This window comes from Sphaeramia orbicularis, chromosome 14, assembly GCF_902148855.1.
Source record: "Sphaeramia orbicularis chromosome 14, fSphaOr1.1, whole genome shotgun sequence".
Taxonomy (NCBI): Eukaryota; Metazoa; Chordata; class Actinopteri; order Kurtiformes; family Apogonidae; genus Sphaeramia; species Sphaeramia orbicularis.
The window spans coordinates 42,773,518-42,795,374 of record NC_043970.1 but is presented as its reverse complement, the minus strand read 5'-3'; the positions used below and the strand labels follow the sequence as shown (position 1 = coordinate 42,795,374).

At 32.8% G+C, this 21,857-nt stretch overlaps 2 protein-coding genes across 5 annotated transcripts in view; one reads left to right on the top strand and one right to left on the bottom strand.

The window, feature by feature from the left end:
• Positions 1 to 3,375, bottom strand: part of LOC115432447 (nuclear anchorage protein 1) — a 53,327-nt gene extending 49,952 nt beyond the window's left edge. For both annotated transcript variants that reach the window (XM_030153289.1, XM_030153290.1), the window contains exons 1-3: positions 3,273 to 3,375; positions 3,126 to 3,189; positions 925 to 1,173 (exon numbers count right to left, since the gene is read on the bottom strand). In XM_030153289.1, the coding sequence (XP_030009149.1) occupies positions 925 to 1,173; positions 3,126 to 3,147 (271 nt within the window). In that variant the 5' untranslated portion in view covers positions 3,148 to 3,189; positions 3,273 to 3,375. The remainder of the gene's footprint in view (positions 1 to 924; positions 1,174 to 3,125; positions 3,190 to 3,272) is intronic.
• A 10,492-nt stretch (positions 3,376 to 13,867) lies between these two features.
• cblb (Cbl proto-oncogene B, E3 ubiquitin protein ligase) overlaps positions 13,868 to 21,857 on the top strand; it is a 193,229-nt gene continuing 185,239 nt past the window's right edge. For 2 of the 3 annotated variants that reach the window (XM_030154181.1, XM_030154182.1), the window contains exons 1-3: positions 13,869 to 14,394; positions 17,681 to 17,858; positions 20,483 to 20,733. In XM_030154181.1, coding sequence (XP_030010041.1) covers positions 17,691 to 17,858; positions 20,483 to 20,733 — 419 coding nt within the window. In that variant the 5' untranslated portion in view covers positions 13,869 to 14,394; positions 17,681 to 17,690. Of the gene's footprint in view, positions 14,395 to 17,680; positions 17,859 to 20,482; positions 20,734 to 21,857 lie in introns of all 3 variants that reach the window. The other variant, XM_030154183.1, reaches the window with a different exon arrangement.

The window sequence follows — 21,857 nt, the reverse complement described above, 5'->3', positions numbered from 1 at the left end:
TAAGAGTCTTAAGAGAAGTAAGTACAGTTTTAACAATATTCTGCCTGTTACTCAATGTTTTATGTATCTGTAGATCCACTGTGATCTGTAAGTTATAATGTACATGTGGAAATGATAAACTAAGGCAGAATATTGTGAAAATTACACTTATTTTTTTCAGTTTGTTCATGTTATTCACATCTTTTGAAAGGATAGTTTGTAGATGTAAACCTGTTCATAATGTAAATTAACTTTTTTCACTCTAAAACATACAGAAAATTTGGAGTTGACATTATTTATATATTATGTTATTATTTTACTGGTTCAGCCCATTTCAGATCAAATTTGGCTTAATGTGGCCCCTGAACTAAAATGAGTTTGACACCCCTGTTTTAAAGGATAGTTTGTTAATGTAAACATTTTCATAATTTAATGTTTTTTGCACTAAATCAAAGAGAAAAAATTGGTGTTGTCATTATTTCAAGGTTATTATGATATTATTTTTGAGTTTGATGCCCTAACTTGCACTTTGCAAATTAATCCCGTGGGCCGGATTGGAACCTTTGGTGGGCTGGTTTTGGCCCCTGGGCCGCATGTTTAACACCTGTGGTCTAAACCAATAAGAAAACACACACAAAAAAAGGTGCTAAATACTAAAGAATGAAAGCAATAACCATAAAAAAAAATAATAAATAAAAATCTAAATATTAAACAAACAAAAAGCAAAAAAAAAAAAAAATCAGCAAAAAATACTAAATTAGTAAACAAAAAAAGTAAATTAATTTTGAACAAAAAACTAAATAGACAAATAACTCCGACAATAATAGTATAAAATAACAAAGGAAAAATAAACAATATTATTTTCTCCCATTGCCTAATTTTCCAATAACATACTGATATAAAACACTTATAATATGATGTTTTAACTGGATTTTTTTTTTTTACCTAAATGGCGTATGAGTGCAGGATCCTCCTCTTCCAGCAGTTTGTAGAAGCTGGCTTTGGTTTGTGACGTCCCGTTCTCCACAGAATCAAACAGCGCCCTCATTTGTTCCTCTGGTGTCACCGCATCACTGAGGTCTGTCGTTTCCTGTTGTGTGCTCATCTGTCGGGACGTCCAGGCCTCGATGACAGCTTCAGGTGACCTCAACCCAGACATGATCTCCTCCCTGAAGTCCTCCAAGAAGGTCTCCACTAGGAATGAAGATGATGGTTAGTAATATTAACCCATAAAGACCCAAACAGCTACTGTTTAATGAGTTCTGAACCACTAAACCTGTCAGTACGTTAAAATAATCTGTGAAATGCAGTTGATCTTCTTTTCATGGTCATCAGATATGACCCATTTGGACAGTCAGAGGCTCTGTAGTTACCATGGAAACCCTATCATCCTCTCTACAACATTGGTTCACCAGTAAAACCCATGGAATTGGATCGATGACAGTGGATAGAGAAACTTGTTTTTAGATTCTGTTATTGATATCTTTGCTGAAAAAGTCACTTTTTCTTCAGTTTTCTCTGTTTTTGATATGATAGCCTCAACTTTAAACCTTAAGCTTTAATTAACATCACATTACCTGTAAATTAAATATAGGAATATACCTCTCAGCAGACCTAATGGACAGTGATAAAAGCTACAATCAGAGTGGTGTGCCCCACTTTCTTTTATTATTTTTATAATTTTATTGTATTTTTCTATTTTACTTTATTTTCACCTTCCCAGGTTTTCATTTTGGAAACTTGCAATGTTGTGCAGTTGATTTTGTTTATGTTAAAAACACAAAACAAGCAAAATAAAAAAAAAAGTAAAAAAAAAAAATAAATAATAATAATAATAATAATAATAATAATAATAATAATAATAATATTTTTTTTTTTTTTTTAAAAGGAAAACGCCTGATTTTCACTGAAAAAAAACCACAAAATACAGTGGATAAAATTATAATAAATAGTGATAAATCACTTTAAAAAAGATAAATATAGAGAAAAAATTAGTTTGGAGAGTGCCACAAAAGTAGGTCTGGGTCTTTATGAGTTAAAGAGGTCTCATGACACTCAAATAGCTTTATTGTTTTAGCAGGACTATAATGATACCTTATAATGTACATTCCCATGTTTCAGTCTCTGTAATAACTTACAACTAAAATATGGAATTGCATTAAAAAGTCAAAAAACAGACTGAAGTATTTAGTATTTAGTGTGAAATCTTAAATCCCTGTTCATCTAAATGTGTGACATGATGGGTGATTAATTCTGTGGTGATAAAACAAGACATAAGTGATAAAAATAAGTACTGTCAATATGTAACTGAACTATACTGTGATTTATTTAGTAAAAAAGAAATACTGAGGCTATTTCCTTCAATAAAAGTACTAATACAATGTGAAAATACTCTATTACAAGTAGGAGTATAAGCACATAAGTATTGTTTGTATGAAGTAAAAGCAGTTCGTGCAGTAAAATGATCCTTATCAGTGTTTTACTGTTATATGTCATGTTTTCATATTCATTTTACATGCATTTAGTCTTATTTTATATATTATTAGTAGCTTAATATTAATCTTTTTCAGCAAAAGTTTTAAGCTTGAAGTAGGTTTATTGTTTATTTTGTTTATTGTAGGTTTATAATAACTTACAACTAAAATACAGAATTGCTTTAAAAAGAACAATTTCGGAAAATAACAGACTGAATTATCCAGTATTTAGTGTGAAATCCTTTTTACTTCATATGTCTTGACATTTATCAATAAAAATCAATGAACTTCTCCTACATGGATCAGATCAGCAGCTAATTTTTGTTAATTATTTTTCATTTAACGCTTAATTTCTTCCTTGTAATTCGGTGTATTCTAATTTTTGTAACATACATTTACACACTGATTAGTTAATTGCAGAAAATAGTCAATAGAACAGTGAAAATAATTGTTAGTTGCAGTTCTAATAACATTTAACATTATTTTATCCCTTCAGTTTGATCAGAACGTGTTAAATTAATTCATCAAATAAATGCTGTCAATCATAATTTTTTTAATACATATTTACAGTTTGAGGAAATGTTTCATTACAGATTTAAAGGCAAAGGAATGATTAAATTATTAGTCGTCAGTTTGTTTAGAGTCGAACTTATAGATGATAAATAAACCTACCGTTGTCTGCTGATTCGGCCATGTTTTCGTCTCACAAATTCAATGTTTCCATGAGTTGACAAACCTGAATCAGAACAATGACAACACACAGAGGTTATATTTAATAAAAATCCTCTATTTTTAAGTCTGAAGTGAGTCTAATCTTACCTCATCTTCCTTTTCTCCTCCACACAGACGACCTGAGCTGTTGGAGAAGACACCGTGTTGGAGTTCAACTTCACCCTGAGTATCTCATCTGTTCACCCACGTGTCACATGACTTGTCAGACTGTGACGCCCGGTTTGTGTCTGTGTGATTGGGTGATAGAGGCTTTTTGGGTGGTGAAACATGTTGGCTCTGTGAGTCTGGAGTAGTCTGATAAGGGTAGGGTCCGGGATACCCCCCCCCCACCCACCCCATGCCCGACTCATAAAGGTAAGCATCGGGTAATGATACATGAGCGACTAATGGCATCCATATGTCATTATAAACACAAATACAGAAGGAGCAACACTTAAAAACAATCCATAAATACCTCCATATGTTCAATGCAACAGTGTAAATGGGTGCTTCTATGAAACTGGGGTCATTTTGGTACCTGGCACTTTTCCAGCTTTTTAGACCCAATAATAAAAGGTAAATGTAGACATATTTCCCCCCAGGATGGACCTAATGATGACCTCAGATAAATGCAAAAAAATATATACTCTTACTCTGATCCATCCCAAAATTAATGATTTTTTTAAAAATATTGGGGCCAAAAACAAAAAGCAATGACATTAGACAAGACACCTACTAGTAAAGAGAGAGAGAACAACATAACAATGTTAGTTTTTAATCCGTGTATCATTCATTTTTCGATTTAAAACCAAAAATGAAAAAAACAAAAGAACGACTTGTTTTTTTGTTTTTCATTTTCAAAACAAGAATGAAAAACGGATAACTGTTCATTATTCCATTTCCCGATTTTGTGCTCAAATGAAACATGGAAAAAACGGATAACGACTGTTTCATCCGATTTTGCTATTTTCAATATAGTTCAGTTGTCTGACCCGGAAGTAGTCGTTACTAGGGAAAAAGTAAACACACGGAATCATGGCCGGACTGGAAAAATATTTTGCTATAATTAAGCAGTTGTTTGATACGGAAGCATATATCATTCACACAAAAAAAATACATTTGGCTGTTTTTCTGAATGAATGAGATACTGTTTTCTGAAAAAAATTAAATTCGGCTCTGTTTTTCTGAATTAACGAGAAAATTATCTTGTTAATTGAGAAAAACAGAGCCGAATTTATTTTTTTGTGTGAATGCAATACGATTCCGTACATATCAAACAGCTGCTTAATTATAGCCAAATATTCCTCCAGTCCGGCCATGATTCCATTTGTTTATTTTTTCCCTAGTAACGACTACTTCTGGGTCAGACACCCTAACTATATTGAAAATAGCAAAATCAAATGAAACGGTCGTTATCCATTTTTTCCATTTTTCATTTGAGCACAAAATCGGGAAATGGAAAAATGAACCGTTATCCGTTTTTCATTCTTGTTTTGAAAATGAATTTGATTTTTGGTTTTAAATTGAAAAACGAATGAACGAATGATACACAGATTATTTTTGTTTCCTACTTTATTTACTGTTAGTTATTCCCTTTTATTGCCAGAAAAACAGTTTATCATTGTTTAAAAAAAAAGTGTAATCAAACTCAAGTATATCAAAAATAAGTAGGTATGAGTTTTAGTTTGAAGACGAAAACTTCATGATCCCATAATGTGTCGAAACAATGGGCTTTATACTTTATTCAGTAAGTGATGTATACATTATTTAGTCTGTGGATACATGGCATTAATTCGTTAGTGGTTGAATGTGTTCTGGTAATTTAGAGTTTGGAATGTCAATACTACATGAATGCTTCTATGAAACTGGGTTTATTTTAGTATCTGTCACTTTTCCATCTTTTTAGACCTGATAATAAAAGGTAAATGTAGACATATTTCCCCCAGGATGGACCTAATGATGACCTCAGATAAAAAAAAAATTTAAAAAAATTATACTCTTAATCTGAGCCATCCCACAATTAATGAATTCAAAATATTGGGACCAAAAATAGGACCAAAATTGGGACATGAGAAACTACCTAGGTGTCAGTGCATTAGATGTGAAAACATGTGTGTAAATGGTCTTCTATAGACTATAAATAAAGACACTGTGTTAAATGTGTCAATCCTAGTGGTTTTTCTAATCCACACATGTGGGTTTTTTATCAATCTCCGTCTCATTCCAGGTTTGGTGTGGAACCCATCGTGTCCACTTGCGTTACATACAGAACCTGCCCAGTTAAACACATATAAATCGCGAATGATTTTGCAACAGTGGTCATTTTTGTCAAACACTGCCTTGAATAATTAGTTCAATTCTCAAAATGTACCTGTGAAAGAATAAAGAGATATTCAAAAAAATAGTAGTGTGTAATTTTCGTGTCCTTTTGACTGTTACATGCTGATTTTTGTATTAACTATAACGCAAAATAAACTAAAAATGTGTTTCATCTGAAAAATAGTTTCTCTTTTATCTCAGAAAGTATTTCTTTTTAAAATAGACCCAAAGTGTTTCCAAACCTGCTTCATAACATTAGTCTACATCTGGGTTGAATTTTTAGCTCCCATCAGTGAATTAAACAAAGGAAAATGCATGATTTTTACTGAAAAAACACAAATAACAAAGGATAAAAGTACCACAATATTCATTCATCCCATGCAGCAGAGTCATTCTGGGAATAATAATCCCACGTAATATATTTTCATCTGTGAGTATTAATCTATCATTATTCTGTAAATATTCAGCCATCCTGTGAAATACATTTTTTTTTTTTTTTTTTTTTTTTTTTTTTATATTTCAAATTTTTATCTTTTTTATCTTCATATTTGTGTATATAGTTAATTGTAGGACTTTATCTTATATATATTTTGTACCTTTTATTTTTTCTATAATTATCTGTTTGCACTGAAAAAGCAGAAGCTCTCCAGTCTCGTTGTACATTCAGTGTAATGACAATAAAAGCCGTTCTATTCTATTCTATTCTATTCTATTCTATTCTATTCTATTCTATTCTATTCCAATAAATGGTGTTCAGTCACTTTAGAAAGGTTAAATCTAGAGGAAAAACTCTTTTGTGAATAGTCACAAAAGTAGCACTGGGTCTTTATGGGTTAAATTCTATCATTTTCCTTTTCAGTTTCCATAGAAACAATGCCCTGGTAATCTGATAGTGAATAATGTTAAAAAGTCATCTTGTGCATCATCTTTGCTCCTCTGTTTTGTTTGACATCAGAGAAAAACGCCCTCTGCTGGACAAAGTGAAAACCAGGAAACTCCACCTGAGCAGATGTGACTCTATTTACATGTACTTTAATGTTCCATGTGTTCACATTAACACAGAGTTCAACATTTATCTTTTATCTTTGACTCATAAAAACCATGTGACAGGCGTAAACATCTTTGTGCAAAGTTTGAGGAAACAAAAATAAAACGTGGTAAATGACATCATGATCAACAGCGTTCCTCCTGCTGACATTTATGAGGTCAAAGTCAACTGAAACCTCCAGTCATGTGTGTCGTGTTGACATGTTCTCCAGTCGACTGTTTACTCATTAAACCCATAAAGACCCAAACATTCACTGTTAACCTAAACCATCAGCTGATCTAAACTGTTTAATACTTGTTAATCCACTATTCCTATCAATACATGTCAATAATTGGTGTAAAATACAGTTCTTCATCTTTTCATGGTCATCAGATATGACCCATTTGGACGTTCAGAGGCTCCGTAGTTACCGTGGAAACACCGTCATCTTCTACAACATTGATTGACCATTAAAACCCATGGAGTTGGATCAATGACAGTGGATGGACACACTGGGTTTATGTTCATTAATGAGTTTTTGCTGAAAAAGTCCCTTTTTCATCACTTTTTTCTGTTTTTGATATAATGACCATCAACTCTAATCTGAGCTTTGATGAACATCTACATGATCAGCGAATTAAATATAGGAAAATAGATTATTTTCACTGAAAAATGCTAAATGCAAAGGATAAAATTATAATAAAATGGTAATAAATCATTTAGGAAAGGTTAAATAGAGAGAAAAATTAATTTGGGAACTGACATAAAATTCACACTGGGTCTTTAGGAGTTAAACTTCAAACCAGGACAATGAACAAATAGGCCCATACCCGATTTATAATAAACTCATTCAACAGTATTAACATTATAGAACCAAAATGTGTGTGAAAAATAGAAACCAAGTACATTCTTGGCGGTGTTAATATGGGTAACAGTTAACTGTTAACTTAGATTATAATAATTACACACCAACAATGGTAAAGAAAACTACAGTACCATAAATGGTAAAGAACAAACAGCACATACCAATAATGGGAAGAAACAATACCAGAAGGAAATGGACAACACATACTTTATTTGCTCTGTGGATACATGACATTAATTCATAAGTGGTTAAATGTGTTCAAGGACTTTAGAGTTTGGATTATCAATCCTACATATAATGCCTTTAACCCCTGATGTGTCTGTGGTGAGTGTTCTGAATGTATGATTTATTTTAAATATCCAAAAAAAAATTCAACTGTTTGTTCAATAAGATTTTTTTTTCAAAATGTGCTGATAGAATAGACCTTGTTCTTTCCATAGATGTCTGAGCATGCTCAGTGCACCCCCCACCACCTGTGGGTGGGATGGGAGGCAAAACACAGATTCAGTGAGTGAGACAGACTCAGTATACAAATAGACTGTTTGGGCTTCTTTTTCTTTTCTTTTTTTTTTTACACACTGTTTTCTTGTCAATATTTGTTTTTACTGTTGTTTGCAGTGTTGTGATGATGTTCATTTATTTATTTATTTATTTATTTTACTGTGTTTTAACTGCGTTTTGACTGTGTAACTGCTTTATGGAGTTGAACTAGGTGTCAAAAAGCAGCTGGACTGATTTAGAAAAAAAATTACTGAGCCAAAATCCACATATTTGTTTCTTACTTTATTATTATTTTTCACTTCATTTTTTGCACATTTTTTTTTCATGGTATTTATCATTTTGTAAATATTTTCTTTTTTTCCATTTAATTGCTTATTTTGTTTATTTTTCTACATTTTGTTTTTATTTTTTTTTTTTTTTTCTTCAATTTTGCTCAATTTGTGGCTTATTTTGTTCATGTAATTTATTATTTTATTGGCTTATTATTCATTTTTGTTCATTTTATTGATCACTTTGGCTGTTTTTGTTTACTTTGTTGCTTATTTTATTATTTTTTTGACTGTGTAACTACTTTATGGAGTTGAACCAGGTGTCAAAAAGCAGCTGGACCGATTTAGAGAAAAAGAGCCCAAAACATAAACTACTGGGTCCAAATTCAAATCCTTGTTGTTGTTCAGTGTGTTCCAGTTCACTGTTGATGTTCAACATCCTAAATCTCTTACTGATGTACATTCTAGTGCCTTATTTAGGCCAAACCTGTCAAACTTCAGTTCCTCTCTTTGTCTTTTTCTGTTATTCCACCTGTTTTGACCCTAAAACACACAGTAAAACAAAACCACTGAAGAAAAGGAACACAAGCACATACTCACAGCAGCTTTAATGAACCTGAAACAGACGCAGATTCACAGCAGAACCTTTAGCTGGAATCAGGGGTTAAAGGGTTAATATGTAAACCTTTACCCGGAATCAGGGCTCAGGGGTTAAAGGAAAATTATCATTATTTTTGTTAATTTGTACCAAGGTTATTATCGTTAACGAAAACTAACAAAATAACGAAAACTAGAATTGACAAAACATTTTCGTTAACCGAAATAAATAAAAACTATAATTAAAACAAAAAACAATAACTAACTGAAACTGTATTGTGTGCTTACAAAACTAACTAAAACATATAAAAATTATGGATAAAATTCCCTTCGTTTTCGTCGATGTCGGATTGATACGAAATAAATTTATTTCGCTCTAGCAATTTTAGCTCGTGGCACCATGTGACACTTCACGGTCCATCACTTGTCTTCACCTGTGATTTAGAGTTGTCTTCTGGTCCCCACTCTACCTGGAAACATGGAGACTAAAGTTGGGAGAAAGCAGCAGAGTCCTGTCTGGAATGTATATGAATACGACGGTGAGAAAGATAAAAGATATAATAAAACTAAACTAAAACAAAATTAAAACTAAGCATTTAGAAAAAAAAGAAAACTAATAAAAACTAGCAAACCTGCTCTAAAAATGAATTAAAACGAACTGAATTAGAGAAAAAAGGTCAAAACTAAATAAAACTAAACCATAATGAAAAATCCAAAACTATTATAACCTTGATTTATACAGCGACATAGAGGGAAAAGCTATGAGTTACTCTCAAATTATATTTTATTAACCCTTTCACGCATACTGGTCACTCCAGTGGACAGTTCTTCTCCAGCTGTTGTCTTGTATATTCATGGGTTTTGTTGTTTTAGTTCCATATCAGCCAACACAGTGGACACTTATGAACCATTACATACACTGACATTCAGACCATTACTGTAACTACGCTGTTCTTTTATCTAAATCAACTGTTAATTGTTATTAGACTGTAATTAACAGAGGTTTTTTTTTTTTTTTTTTAAACAAAAATGTTTTTGTTTTTTTTTCTTTTTTTGCATATTATCTGAGTGAGTAATAACTAGTATTATTATAGTATGTTCAAATGTGAGAAAACATCAGATTAGCAGCATTAACCTCCTGAGACCCAGGAAAATGAAAATTTAGCTTTTTTCCATTAAACAATTGTCTTGATTGGAAACCAGATAATGCAACAGTTTTGGTTTTTTTTTCAGAGACATTTTTTTTTTTAAATGTGAAACTGTCAAACTTTTGTCCCCTACAGAGGACAGAAATACATTGCTGGGTCTCAGGAGGACAAAATGTTTTTATTTCTTAGTTTCCACACAGTATGTCCGTAAATGCATGTTTCTTTACTTCAAAAATTAAACGCATGGTGTTCAGCTGAGTGGACATTTTTGTAGTGCCATGAAAAATAGGTTCATTAAAAAAAAAAAAATCAAAAATCAATCACATTGTTTTTTTTTTTCATGCTTAAAGAGAATAAAAACAGGAAAAAAAAATCTTGATTAAGGTTCTCATAATTCATGCATGAAAGGTTTAATGATATTTTTTTTACGAATGAAAGAAAGATTTTCCAAATAATGTACTTTTATTATTATTTTTTAAAATTATTATTATCATTTATTTATTTATTATTTTTATTTATTTATTTATTTTTTACTGTAGTATTGTTTTTTCTTTGTATTCCTAGTGTTTCTTAAGGTGGGATTTGCTGATGTCCACAGTGTTCTTCATCACTGTGTTGATTTGTTTTCGTCACTGTGCTGATTTGTCACTGTGTTTATTTGTTAACCTTGATTTATCCAGCAACATAGAGGGAAAAGCTGTGTGTTACTCTCAAATTATATTTTATTAATTATATTTTTATGAATTAAAGAAAGATTTTCCAAATAATGTACTTTTATTATTATTATTATTATTATTATTATTATTATTATTATTATTATTATTATTTCTTCTTCTTTTTTTTTTTTTTTTTTCTTTGCTGTAGTATTGTATTTTCTTTGTATTTCTAGTGTTTCTTAAGGTGGGATTTGCTGACGTCCACAGTGTTCTTCGTCACTGTGTTGATTTGTTTTTATTCCCGGTCACGGCATGCTACATTTTTCTACACCCACGCGGCTCCTTGTGTCATTTCCGGTAAAACACTGCTAGTTTTTTCAGAGTCGGAGGGAGTTGTGTGTGGATTTCTTTGGGAGCGGCCCTTCTCCTGTCACTCTGCTCTGGGAAAACAGCAAAACCCCGACATGAAGCAGGAACACAAGCGGAAACTGGAGCCGCACCCCACCACAATAAAAGCACGAAGAAGAGGAAAAACTGGAAATAGTCCAATGTTTTCCTTAGACAGGAAAGTACAAGTATAGTTTTTTTTTTTTTTTTTTTTTTTTTTTTACATTAGATACATGCATTTAGGAGAAAAAGCACAATACAACAGTCTTTTCAGATGCATTTTTAACATTTTTATTGTTATGTCCTTGGCAGCGGACAGTATTTGTTTTTTGGTTTTTTTGTTTGTTTGTTTTTTTTGGGTTTTTTTTTTCTAATAAAGCTGTGAAAATGTCCCCTACAGTGGACAAAATGCATTGCTGGGTCTCAAGAGGATATGAGGAAAAGACCTGTAGTAAATCTACCCCTAACGCCTTATATTATTCTGTTTTTATTATCAAGTACATTTATATTGTAGTTCATTTATTATTATTGTCTGACATACTGTTCTTTTACTTGTTGTGTAAATATACATACAGCCTATAGAATGATATTATTATTATTATTATTATTATTATTATTATTATTATTATTATTATTGTTATTAATTAATTTATTTTTTGCATTATATTTATTAATGCACATTTTCTTGCACTTTATGTACTTCGACTTCCTGAATGAATTTCCTCACTGTGGGATCATCATAGTTTCATTTCATTTCATCTTATCTGATCATATCTTACCGTAACATGACTTCATCATGTTATATCAGAACATATTTTTCTAATCACAAACTAAATAATTATGAGAATTAGACAAATGCATTGCAATAAAAAAAAACGCAAAAAACACAGAGTCTCCCTCTGTAAGTAATAAAATAAATAAAGCAGCACACATTCGACATAATGTGTATAAGAAAAGTACAGTATTGGCATACTATAAAAGTACTATATTACTAATCTGACATGTTAACACAGTGCTTTTGTCACTGAATTTCTTATCGCATCCTTGAATATATACAATATAATGCATATCAACTACCTGGAATTAAAATTCATTAAAAATGTCTGTTGTTAAATTGTAGTTTATTGCTGCAAAATGTAACCAAAAAAAAAAAAAAAGAAAATAGCTATAAATGAGATCAGAGTTAAGTCAAAATGTGTCATTTATTCAACCTTTATTTGTCTTGATATATGTATTGTGTTAAATATGTCACTGTATAGGCATCTGAAAGGCAATTCTGTAAAATACTGACAATATTAAAACATCAAAGTGATATTGTTTTTTAACTGTGAGTTGATATATTATTATATATATAAGACATATTATGTGACATATTTAATAAACACAGTCAATTGTAAAAATCCAGCGCCTATATATATTAGATATACCGTATGTAACACAGATTTCACCAGAACACCAGTGCTTTCATACATATTAATTTCACATTGAGGGTATGTATATTTTAGTGCTTACACATATATTTACATTTTTCAATAATTATCATGAATGATGGTGTTATTCTCTACTGTTTCTCCTACTTCTGTTATATGTTTATTTTAACTTTCTTGCATTTATTTACTCACCAAAAAACACTTAACATCAGAATCAAAGAAAACACATCATCTCGACATTTGGGCTTCGCTTGGTATGTACAAATAATATTTATGGAAGTACAGAAAATATGTTATTAACATAAACCTACACTGTTTAATACATAAAACATAAAAAGCAATAATACATAATAAAGATTGGTTAAATAAGAGTGATGTTAATCATTTAAATACAATTTAAAATGACACAGTGTATCATTTTCTGCATCTTAATGTTTGTTTTGTAAAGTCACATATAAATCCAATCCAACTTATTTGTAAAGTACTTTAAAACAACCACAGTGGACCAAAGGGCTGTACAGAAGAATAAATGAAAACTGAAATAAAAGAGTAAAGTACAAGAATAGATTAAAAGACATAGAACAACTCTACCAAAAACAAAACAGCTGTACAGAAGAATAAATAAAAACCAAAATAAAACAATAAAATACACGAATCAATTAAAAACATCAAAAGCTGTACAGAAGAATAGATAAAAAACAAAATAAAGTGTAACATACAAGAATAGATTAAAAGAGACAGAACAACTGTACAAAAAAAGCCCCAGCTGTACAGAAGAATAAATAAAATCCAAAATAAAACAATAAAATACACGAATCACTTAAAAATATAAAAAGCTGTACATAAGAATAAATAAAAACCAAAGAAAAGAGTAAAATACAAGAATAGATTAAAAGACACAGAACTGTACAAAAAACAGTGATATACAGAAGAATAAATAAAAACCAAAATAAAAGAGAAAAGTACAAGAATCAATTAAAAACATAAAAAGCTGTACAAAAGAATAAATAAAACCTAAATAAAATAATAAAATACAAAAATAAATTAAAAACACAAAAAGCTGTACGAACAAACAAACAAATAAATAAAAGTATTATTATTACTATTAGCCTAAATAGTTTAGATGTTTGAGTGTTTCTGGGGAAAAACCAGAGCAAAAACATTGTATTTCTTTAACACTTACAAATCATTTCCAGAACAGACCAAAGCCCAGCAGTGTTCTGGTCCCTGTTTGGGTCTGAAGTGGATCCTGCAGACCCCCTACCCTACCCTACCCTACCCTACCCCACCCCCCCAGTGGTTCTCCTCGTCCCCTGGGCCTTTTACGCTGAGCGCACCGGAGGTCGCGTGTGTTTTCGTCTCGTCACACTTGACACTAGTGACAGCCCCACGGAGCACCAATGGGTGTCTGGTCGCTTCTGTCATTGCGTTGGTCGGTTCCTGGAAAATATTGCTTCATAGTCCCATTGACCCTCCTACCGCTGGAACAGCTACATCAAGCGGTTCGGAGCAGAAGCGCAGCGGACAGGAAGCCGGATCCGACCTTCACAGTACGCATCTAGCACCGGGGGAACAACCGGAGGCTACGGAGCGACAAAACGGAAATTCAAACATAAAACCGGACCATTGAGAGTCTAACTGGGTGTGCGTCTGGGTCTGTAGTTTGGATAATCCGTGTAAGGTTCCGTGCGTAATTGCGCGCCACGCTATAGTTTTATTTTGACATGTCCATGCCGGTGTGGTGCGCGTGATAAAAACCCACCTTTACGCACAAATCGCCGTACAAAACATACTGTACAGACATCGCAGCTTCGCGTTTATCCAACTCCACCGACACTTACTGGAGAACAGCATTTGTGTGGCGGACTGTAAAACATGGATGGTTTAGACTGAGTTGACAGGATTTACGCACAACCTGGATACTTTTCCTGCGACTGTTTTCCTCTGGACACTTGGACACTCCTTGTTTTTTGTGCGCTGGATGTGGACCGAGTTCAGGAGGGATCCCAGCAAACATTCCCCAGTGGCTTGGTAAGTTAGGACTTTTCCCCCTTTTTCTTCCCTTTAAATGAATTCACATAGAAAAAGCAAAAAAAACGAAACAAAACAAAAACACACGCTGAATATAATGGGATTTTCTCGCTCTGGGTTGGAGTGGAGTGTGTGAGATGCGTCGGAGACTCAAATCAGAGTCGTTTACCATATCAAGCATTAGGAAGAAACGATAGCAAGCTTACAATAAATCACAAAAAGCAACTTTATTATCCAAAAAAATGCATGTAACGCAAAAAAAAATCAACGTAAACAACCTGCGAGGAACCCGATTTTAGCATCACCACTGCATCTGCAACTTAATCAAACTTATCAAATGACCCAAAAAAAAAAAAAAAAAAAAAAAATGGTGTTATCAGCACTTTATCATGTCCAATCTGACTACAGTTTCATGTTGCAGTTACTACATGAATTATTAATGTTTAAAAAAGCTTATGATCATCGTTGGACATTAACAGTCCTTAAGGAAGACAACAGCATGCAATCAAAGTGGAGTTCTTAAACTGTCATCTGAGGACCAAGCAAACTCATGCATTAAACAAAAAGTTATTACAGCCCTTAGAGTAGTTTCATTTCTGCAGGAGGAGGTTGGAAGGGTAATATATATGCAGCTGTTTTCTCTTCATGTCAGTAAAACACCTGAGGGACCCTTCTGAAGACATTTAAAACCTTTATGAAAAGTCTCTCCATGTCAATAAAGTGCTTAGAGTGGTGTTAGTTGAGTTAACTTTCAATATTCTCAGAAAGTCTAGTAGGGTGCAGGTTTTTGAGTAGTTTTTTTTATTTTTAGATAACTTTATTGTCTGTTCCAACTAAAAACAGAAATTCATCTTTTGTCATGGCTAGAAGATAGATAGATGGATAGATAAATGTACTTAATTTATCTCAAACTGGGGAATTAGAGTGTAGAAGCAGCATGGCACACATTTAATAACAATAATATATTATCACAGCAAACATGAGTAAAGAGAAATATAGCATAAGAGCAAACACTATAAATTAGAAGTATAAAAAGATCTGGGAAGAATCTGGATAATATCTGTAATGTAAAGACAAAGTTTAAAAACACCCCCAACACAATCAAAAGCACAATACAATGGATAAAAAACAAGTAAAACACATAAAATGACTTAAAAAAAAAAACAACTAAAACCACAGTGCAGTCTAGAGCATCTGTTGCAGAGGGGATGAAAGATTTTCACAGATTAAAGAATAAAAACATGCAAAAGGTGAAGAAAAAATACAAGGAGAAGCAGAAAAAATAGTTTATTTGATCATTTTTAAAATTTATTTTCATTGTGCATCTTCAAAAGTACAATACAAAAAAAAAAAAAAAAAAAAAACAAGAAAGAAATTCACAATTTATGATGCAAGATTTTGTGACACACAAAGTATTACCCCCACCCCACCCCACCCCAAACTAATGGCGACCCCCATACCAACCCAACCTGGATCTCAAAATGCAAAAACCACTAATAATACAAATATATAAATGAAAATGAATATAATTTACAGATATAAACAGACAGATGACCAGGATAGTCATAGACAGTTATGTTGTACTCTTTCTTTAACCATAATGTAAATAGGGGTTTGTATCGGCAAGAATCTGGCAAAATGATACAAATCACAATACTAGGATACAATACTAGGATCACAACAGGATACATCACGATATATCATAATACTGTTTAGAAGACAATTTTTCTTTTTCTTTTTTTTTGAATGATTATTTCCTTGAAGAATTCAGTTACACCAGAAATATGCACAAATACTAAACACATTTTTGTCTAATGCTATATCTCAAAATGTTCTGTGTTAAAACTTAAATTCTGTTTTACAGACATTACAGTTTAAGATCCTGTTCAAATGTTCATTTTCTGTTAGTTCATAACTAACATCATAACATTATTTTTGTGTAATCCCAACAAAGGTACTAACATTATTTAATAAAAGAGTGTTTAATAATAATAAATAAAATATAAACAACAAAGAAAACCAAAAAACAACAAGAAAAGCACTCGGAGAGCTCAGACCTCCGCCAAGGCAAATCAGTGGGCCCCCGTGGCCCCCCACCCCCCACCCCTGATCACCACCAAAATTTAATCATTTCTTCCTTGTGCCAGTATCAACATTTCCTGAAAATGTCATGAAAATCCGTCCATGACTTTTTGAGTTATCTTGCTAACAAGCAAACAAACATGCACGCAAACACACAAAGCAAAGTGATCACAATACCTCCCGGTGGAGGTAAAAATTAACCTCCACCGTATCTGCATTTGAATAAATACCTAAAAATATCAATACAGTACTTTTTAATATCGATACAGTATCATGAAATGAAACATCACGATATATTGCAGAACCGATATTTTCTAACACCCCTAAATGTAAACAGGATCCCACATGTGAAGGCAGTGGTTCCAACCTTTTTTTTTCTCCTGACCCCATTTTGACATCAAAAATTTCTGGCAACCCCAGACATTCAAAACAGAGACTTTTTTTTTTTTTGTTAAAATTAATTTGTTTTTGACCATATAATAATTTCTTATACTATGTTTCAAATACAGGTTAATTTTAGAGGACATTTAGTCTATATAATGTATATTATTCTGGACAGAGGCAGAAAAGCCAGGTGTAGATTACTGCACAAAGGGAGAATTTTATTTTCCTTGGTCAGGATATGTACAATCAGTCCAGCTTGGATTTACAAGGCTGACAATTAATACTGAACAAACAATAACTCAAACTATAAATTATGAAAGAGCTGCAGCATCTGAAACTGACCACAATGAACATTTGACAGATAAACAGAACCACAGTGCTTCAGTTTCACACTCACAGTTTGTCTGCTATGGATTGGGATTGTCTCTGTCAACTCACCATGTATTTTTCATTAGTAAGTTCTTTTGGTTTATTTCTATCAATTACTAGAAATTTCAGGCGACCCTATTTGAATTCTAGGTGTGACCCCACATGGGATCCCGACCCCACGGTTGAAAAACGCTGTACAAAGGGTTTTTTCAACTGGCTGCATGCATCTGGGACACTGACCTCTGCATTATAACTAGAGAAGCAGAAAATTGACCTTACATGAAGACAATCTACATAATAATTATAGAAAATACAAAGTGAAAACTCAGAAAGTAGATAAAATGATGGGAAACTCAAGGGAACAACAGTGAAAACAAAGGCCAGCAGCAGGTCGTTCATGTTAGAGGTACGTTTGTATAAACTGACTGTAACACCTGCATGTTTGTGTCAGTTTTTAGGAAATGGCAACTGCTCTCAGTGGCCGAAACCCTGGTGGACGTGGACCAAACCGCAGTAAGGGTCGTATTTTAGGCATCATCGACGCCATTCATGATGCAGTGGGTCCACCCAAACAAGCTGCAGCCGACCGGCGCACGGTGGAAAAAACCTGGAAGTTCATGGATAAAGTTGTAAGTTTACACGGTGGAGGTTGAGTCGAAACTAAACACAAGCATCTGTCGTATGTGTTACATGTTTACCACTATATCAGGGGTCAGCAACCCCGGTCCTGGAGAGCCACTATCCTGCATGTTTTAGATGGATCCCTCTTCCAACACACCTGATTCCAATGATAAGCCTATCATTAAGCTCTGCAGAAGCCTGATAATGACCATCAGGTGTGCTGGAAGAGGGAAACATCTAAAACATGCAGGATAGTGGCTCTGGAGGACCAGGGTTGCTGACCCCTGCACTATATGTTTGGATTAGAACATTAGGTTTTAATGTTTTTATAAAAATTGAGCTTCTTGTTTTGATCTCTTAATTTTTCGAAAGATGTTTTGTCATCCTATTGTGAGATGTGGTTGTGCTGAATCATGTAATCAGGAGTAAAATTTTTAGAAACTCAGGTCATTTTCTACTAGAGCATTCAGATCAGACTCAGTTTGTTCATTTAAGACTATTTTGTTTTGGGGTTTTTTCAATTTAGAGTTTATTTTGTTGATTTTTGTTGTTTTTTGAAGATATTTTGGTCATTTTATGTTCCCTTTTGGGTTTTACATTATACATTTTATGTTTTGTTTTTTTGTTTTTTGTTTTAATTTTTAAAATTTATTTATTTTTTTAATTATTTATAGCACAATTTATACGCAGGGTAATTCACAGTGCTTTATAAAAATGGAAGAGACAAGTTAAAAACACACAATTAAAACCTAATCAATAAAACATAAATAATAATCAATTAAAATTAAGTTAAAGGTCAGAGGTCAGATAGAACCCTTTAGTCGTTCTAAGGTCAGAGGTCAGATGGAACCCTTTCAGTTGTTTTAGCTCATTAAATTCAGTGTTCATTGATACAGATGGATTTATTTACAGGTCTTAGATGTGTGATGGTCAAGTTTCTGTTAAAGTTAAAGGTTCTTCATTTCAGACAGTGCAGAATATTGTTATCTGGCTTCTTCTCTGAAACTGGTCCTAAAAACAGGACATGGAGCTAAAAATTCAAACCAGATGTAGACTAATGTTATGAAGCAGGTTTGGGTCTATTTTAAAAAGAAATACTTACTGAGATAAAAGAGAAACTATTTTTCAGATGAAAGACATTTTTAGATTATTTTGTTATTTTTTATACAAAAATCTGCATGTAACACAGTCAAAAGGACATGAAAATTACACACTACTATATTTTAAAATATCTCTTTATTCTCTCACAGGTGCATTTGGGGAATTGAACTAATTATTAAAGGCAGAGTGTTTGACAAAAATGACCGCTGTTGCAAAATCATTCATGATTTATGTGTTTAACTGGGCAGGTTCTGTATGTAACGCAAGTGGACACAATGGGTTCCACACTAAACCTGGAATTAGACTGAGATTGATGAAAAACCCGTATGTCTGGATTAGAAAAACCACTAGGATTGACACATTTAACATAGTATCTTTATTTATAGTCTATAGAAGAGCATTTACACACGTTTTCACATCTAATGTACTGACACCTAGGGAGATTTAACCCTTTCATGCATGCATGAATTATGAGAACCTTAATCAGGATTTTTTTCCCCCTGTTTTTATTCCTCTTTAGGCATGAAAAAAAACAAAAAAACAGTGCAATTGACAGCTTTTTATGAACCTATTTTTCATAGAGTTGCAAAAATGTCCACTCAAATGGATACGATACGTTTAATTTTTGAAGCCAAGAAACGTATATTTACTGATATACTGTGAAAGCTATGAAATCAAAACACTTTCAATGCAGCTAATCTGATGTTTTCTCATATTTAAACATACTCTAATACTATTACTTACTTCATGGAGATAATATACAAAAACAGCACGACCATTTTGTTAAAGAAAAAAATGATAATTGCAGTCTGTTAACAATCAGCAATTGATTTACACTCAAACATGTTACTGCAGATCAGGTTTATCAAGAACAGCAAAGTTACATGATGCATAAGTGTCCACTGTGTTGGCTGATATGGAACTCAAACAACAAACCCATGAATATACAAGAGAACAGCTGGAGAAGAACTGTCCACTGGAGTGACCACTGTGCATGAAAGGGTTAATCTCCATATTTGGGTCCTATTTTTGGACCCAATATTTGATTAAAAATTCATTAATTATGGAATGGCTGAGGGCAAGAGTATAATTTTTTTTGCATTTATCTGAGGTCATTAGTAGGTCTATCCTGGGGGGAAATATGTCTACATTTACTTTTTATTATTGGGTCTAAAAAGATGGAAAAGTGACAGATACTAAAATAAACTCAGTTTCATAGAAGCACCCATATCTATTATGTGAGTCTTTATAAATCATTTGACCTCCTGTTTCTAAGGATAATAGAAGATTAAATCATCAGCGCAGGTCAAATAAAACACAAAATCCCAAATGGTATTGATGTGTAAAAAGAAATGGCTTCAGTATAAATCAACAATAAAGGTAAAAATTTTTTTACTGGCATCAGAAAGAGGATAATTAGTGCACGGAATTAGAGCAAGTTCACGTCTGGCTCGGTTTCAGTCGGGTATTGAAGCACCATTCATCTGTGCACATCCTGTTGAGCTTTGATTAATGTGTGTCGTCACTGCAGGTCCGCCTCTGCCAAAACCCCAGACTCCAGCTGAAAAACAGCCCCCCGTACATCCTGGATATTTTACCTGATGCCTACCAGCACCTGAGGCTAATCCTGGGCAAATATGAAGAGAACCAGAGACTCACGCAGCTCAGCGAAAACGAGTACTTTAAAATCTACATCGATAGCCTCATGAAGAAATCCAAAAGGGCTATCCGGCTTTTCAAAGAGGGCAAGGAGAGGATGTACGAGGAGCAGTCGCAGGACAGGTAGGAGACGATTTAATCAGCAGAGACTTGGCTTAGAGTGCTGGTTCTCAATGTTTTTCTGTCAATCTCCCTTTGGAGGAGGAAAAACCTCCAGACACCCCTGAACCCCAACCACACTGTAAGAGTGGTGCAATTAGAACTGTTATTGAAAGAAACATCAATAAATAAATAATAAGTAATCAATAATTAAATAAATAAATAAGTGAATAAAAATAAATAAAAGATAAACATAAAAAAAATAAAAGAAAGAAACATCAATAAATAAATAATAAAAAATCAATAATAAAATAAATAAATAAATGTAGAAAATAAAATAAACATCAAAAATAAATAAATAAAAGAAACATCAATAAATAAATAATTGATCAATAATTAAATAAATTAATAAATAAAAAAATAAACATCAAAAATAAATAAAAGACACATCAATAAATAAATAATAATCAATAATAAAATAAATAAAAAAATAAACATAAAAAACAAATGAATAAATAAAAGAAAGAAACATCAATATTGTAACAATACTTTGGGCTTTTCCTTGAATATTTTGTTTTGTTCAAATGAAAAATAACTTAGATTTTTGCTTGAACAACACAAATAAACTCAACCAGACTGCTCCCTGAGACAATATTTTTCCAAATAAAAATGGGAAATATGCAGTTACCTTACAACTATGACAATAAAGTTACTTTTTTTAGAACAACAAACAAATTTTGTTAACAAAGGTGAACATGTGAACTATATCAGTGGGTCTGCGAGTCCGTTTCCATCGCACATCTCAGAACATTAAAGTCCAAACTGGTCCAAACACAAACATGTCCCATGTTTCTTTTCTGGTCCAATCCTTGTTGTCCTTGTTACCCCTCCCCCTTACCCCTCCCCCTTGGTCCTTGCACTTGGCACTACTCCTTGAAACAGAGCTGTAAGGGTCAGTGGTGTAAACACCCCCCTATGACATGGTCCAACCCTTCCAGACCTGTTACGTCATCATCAGTCATCGATGCCGTTATAAACAGATGTTCTAACTTTGTTTCCTACAGTATTCTCCATGTCGTCAGCAGCTGGAACTGTCTCTGTTCCATGGGCTTTGGTCATCTTTTAGCGTCTATCAACTATAAACTGCA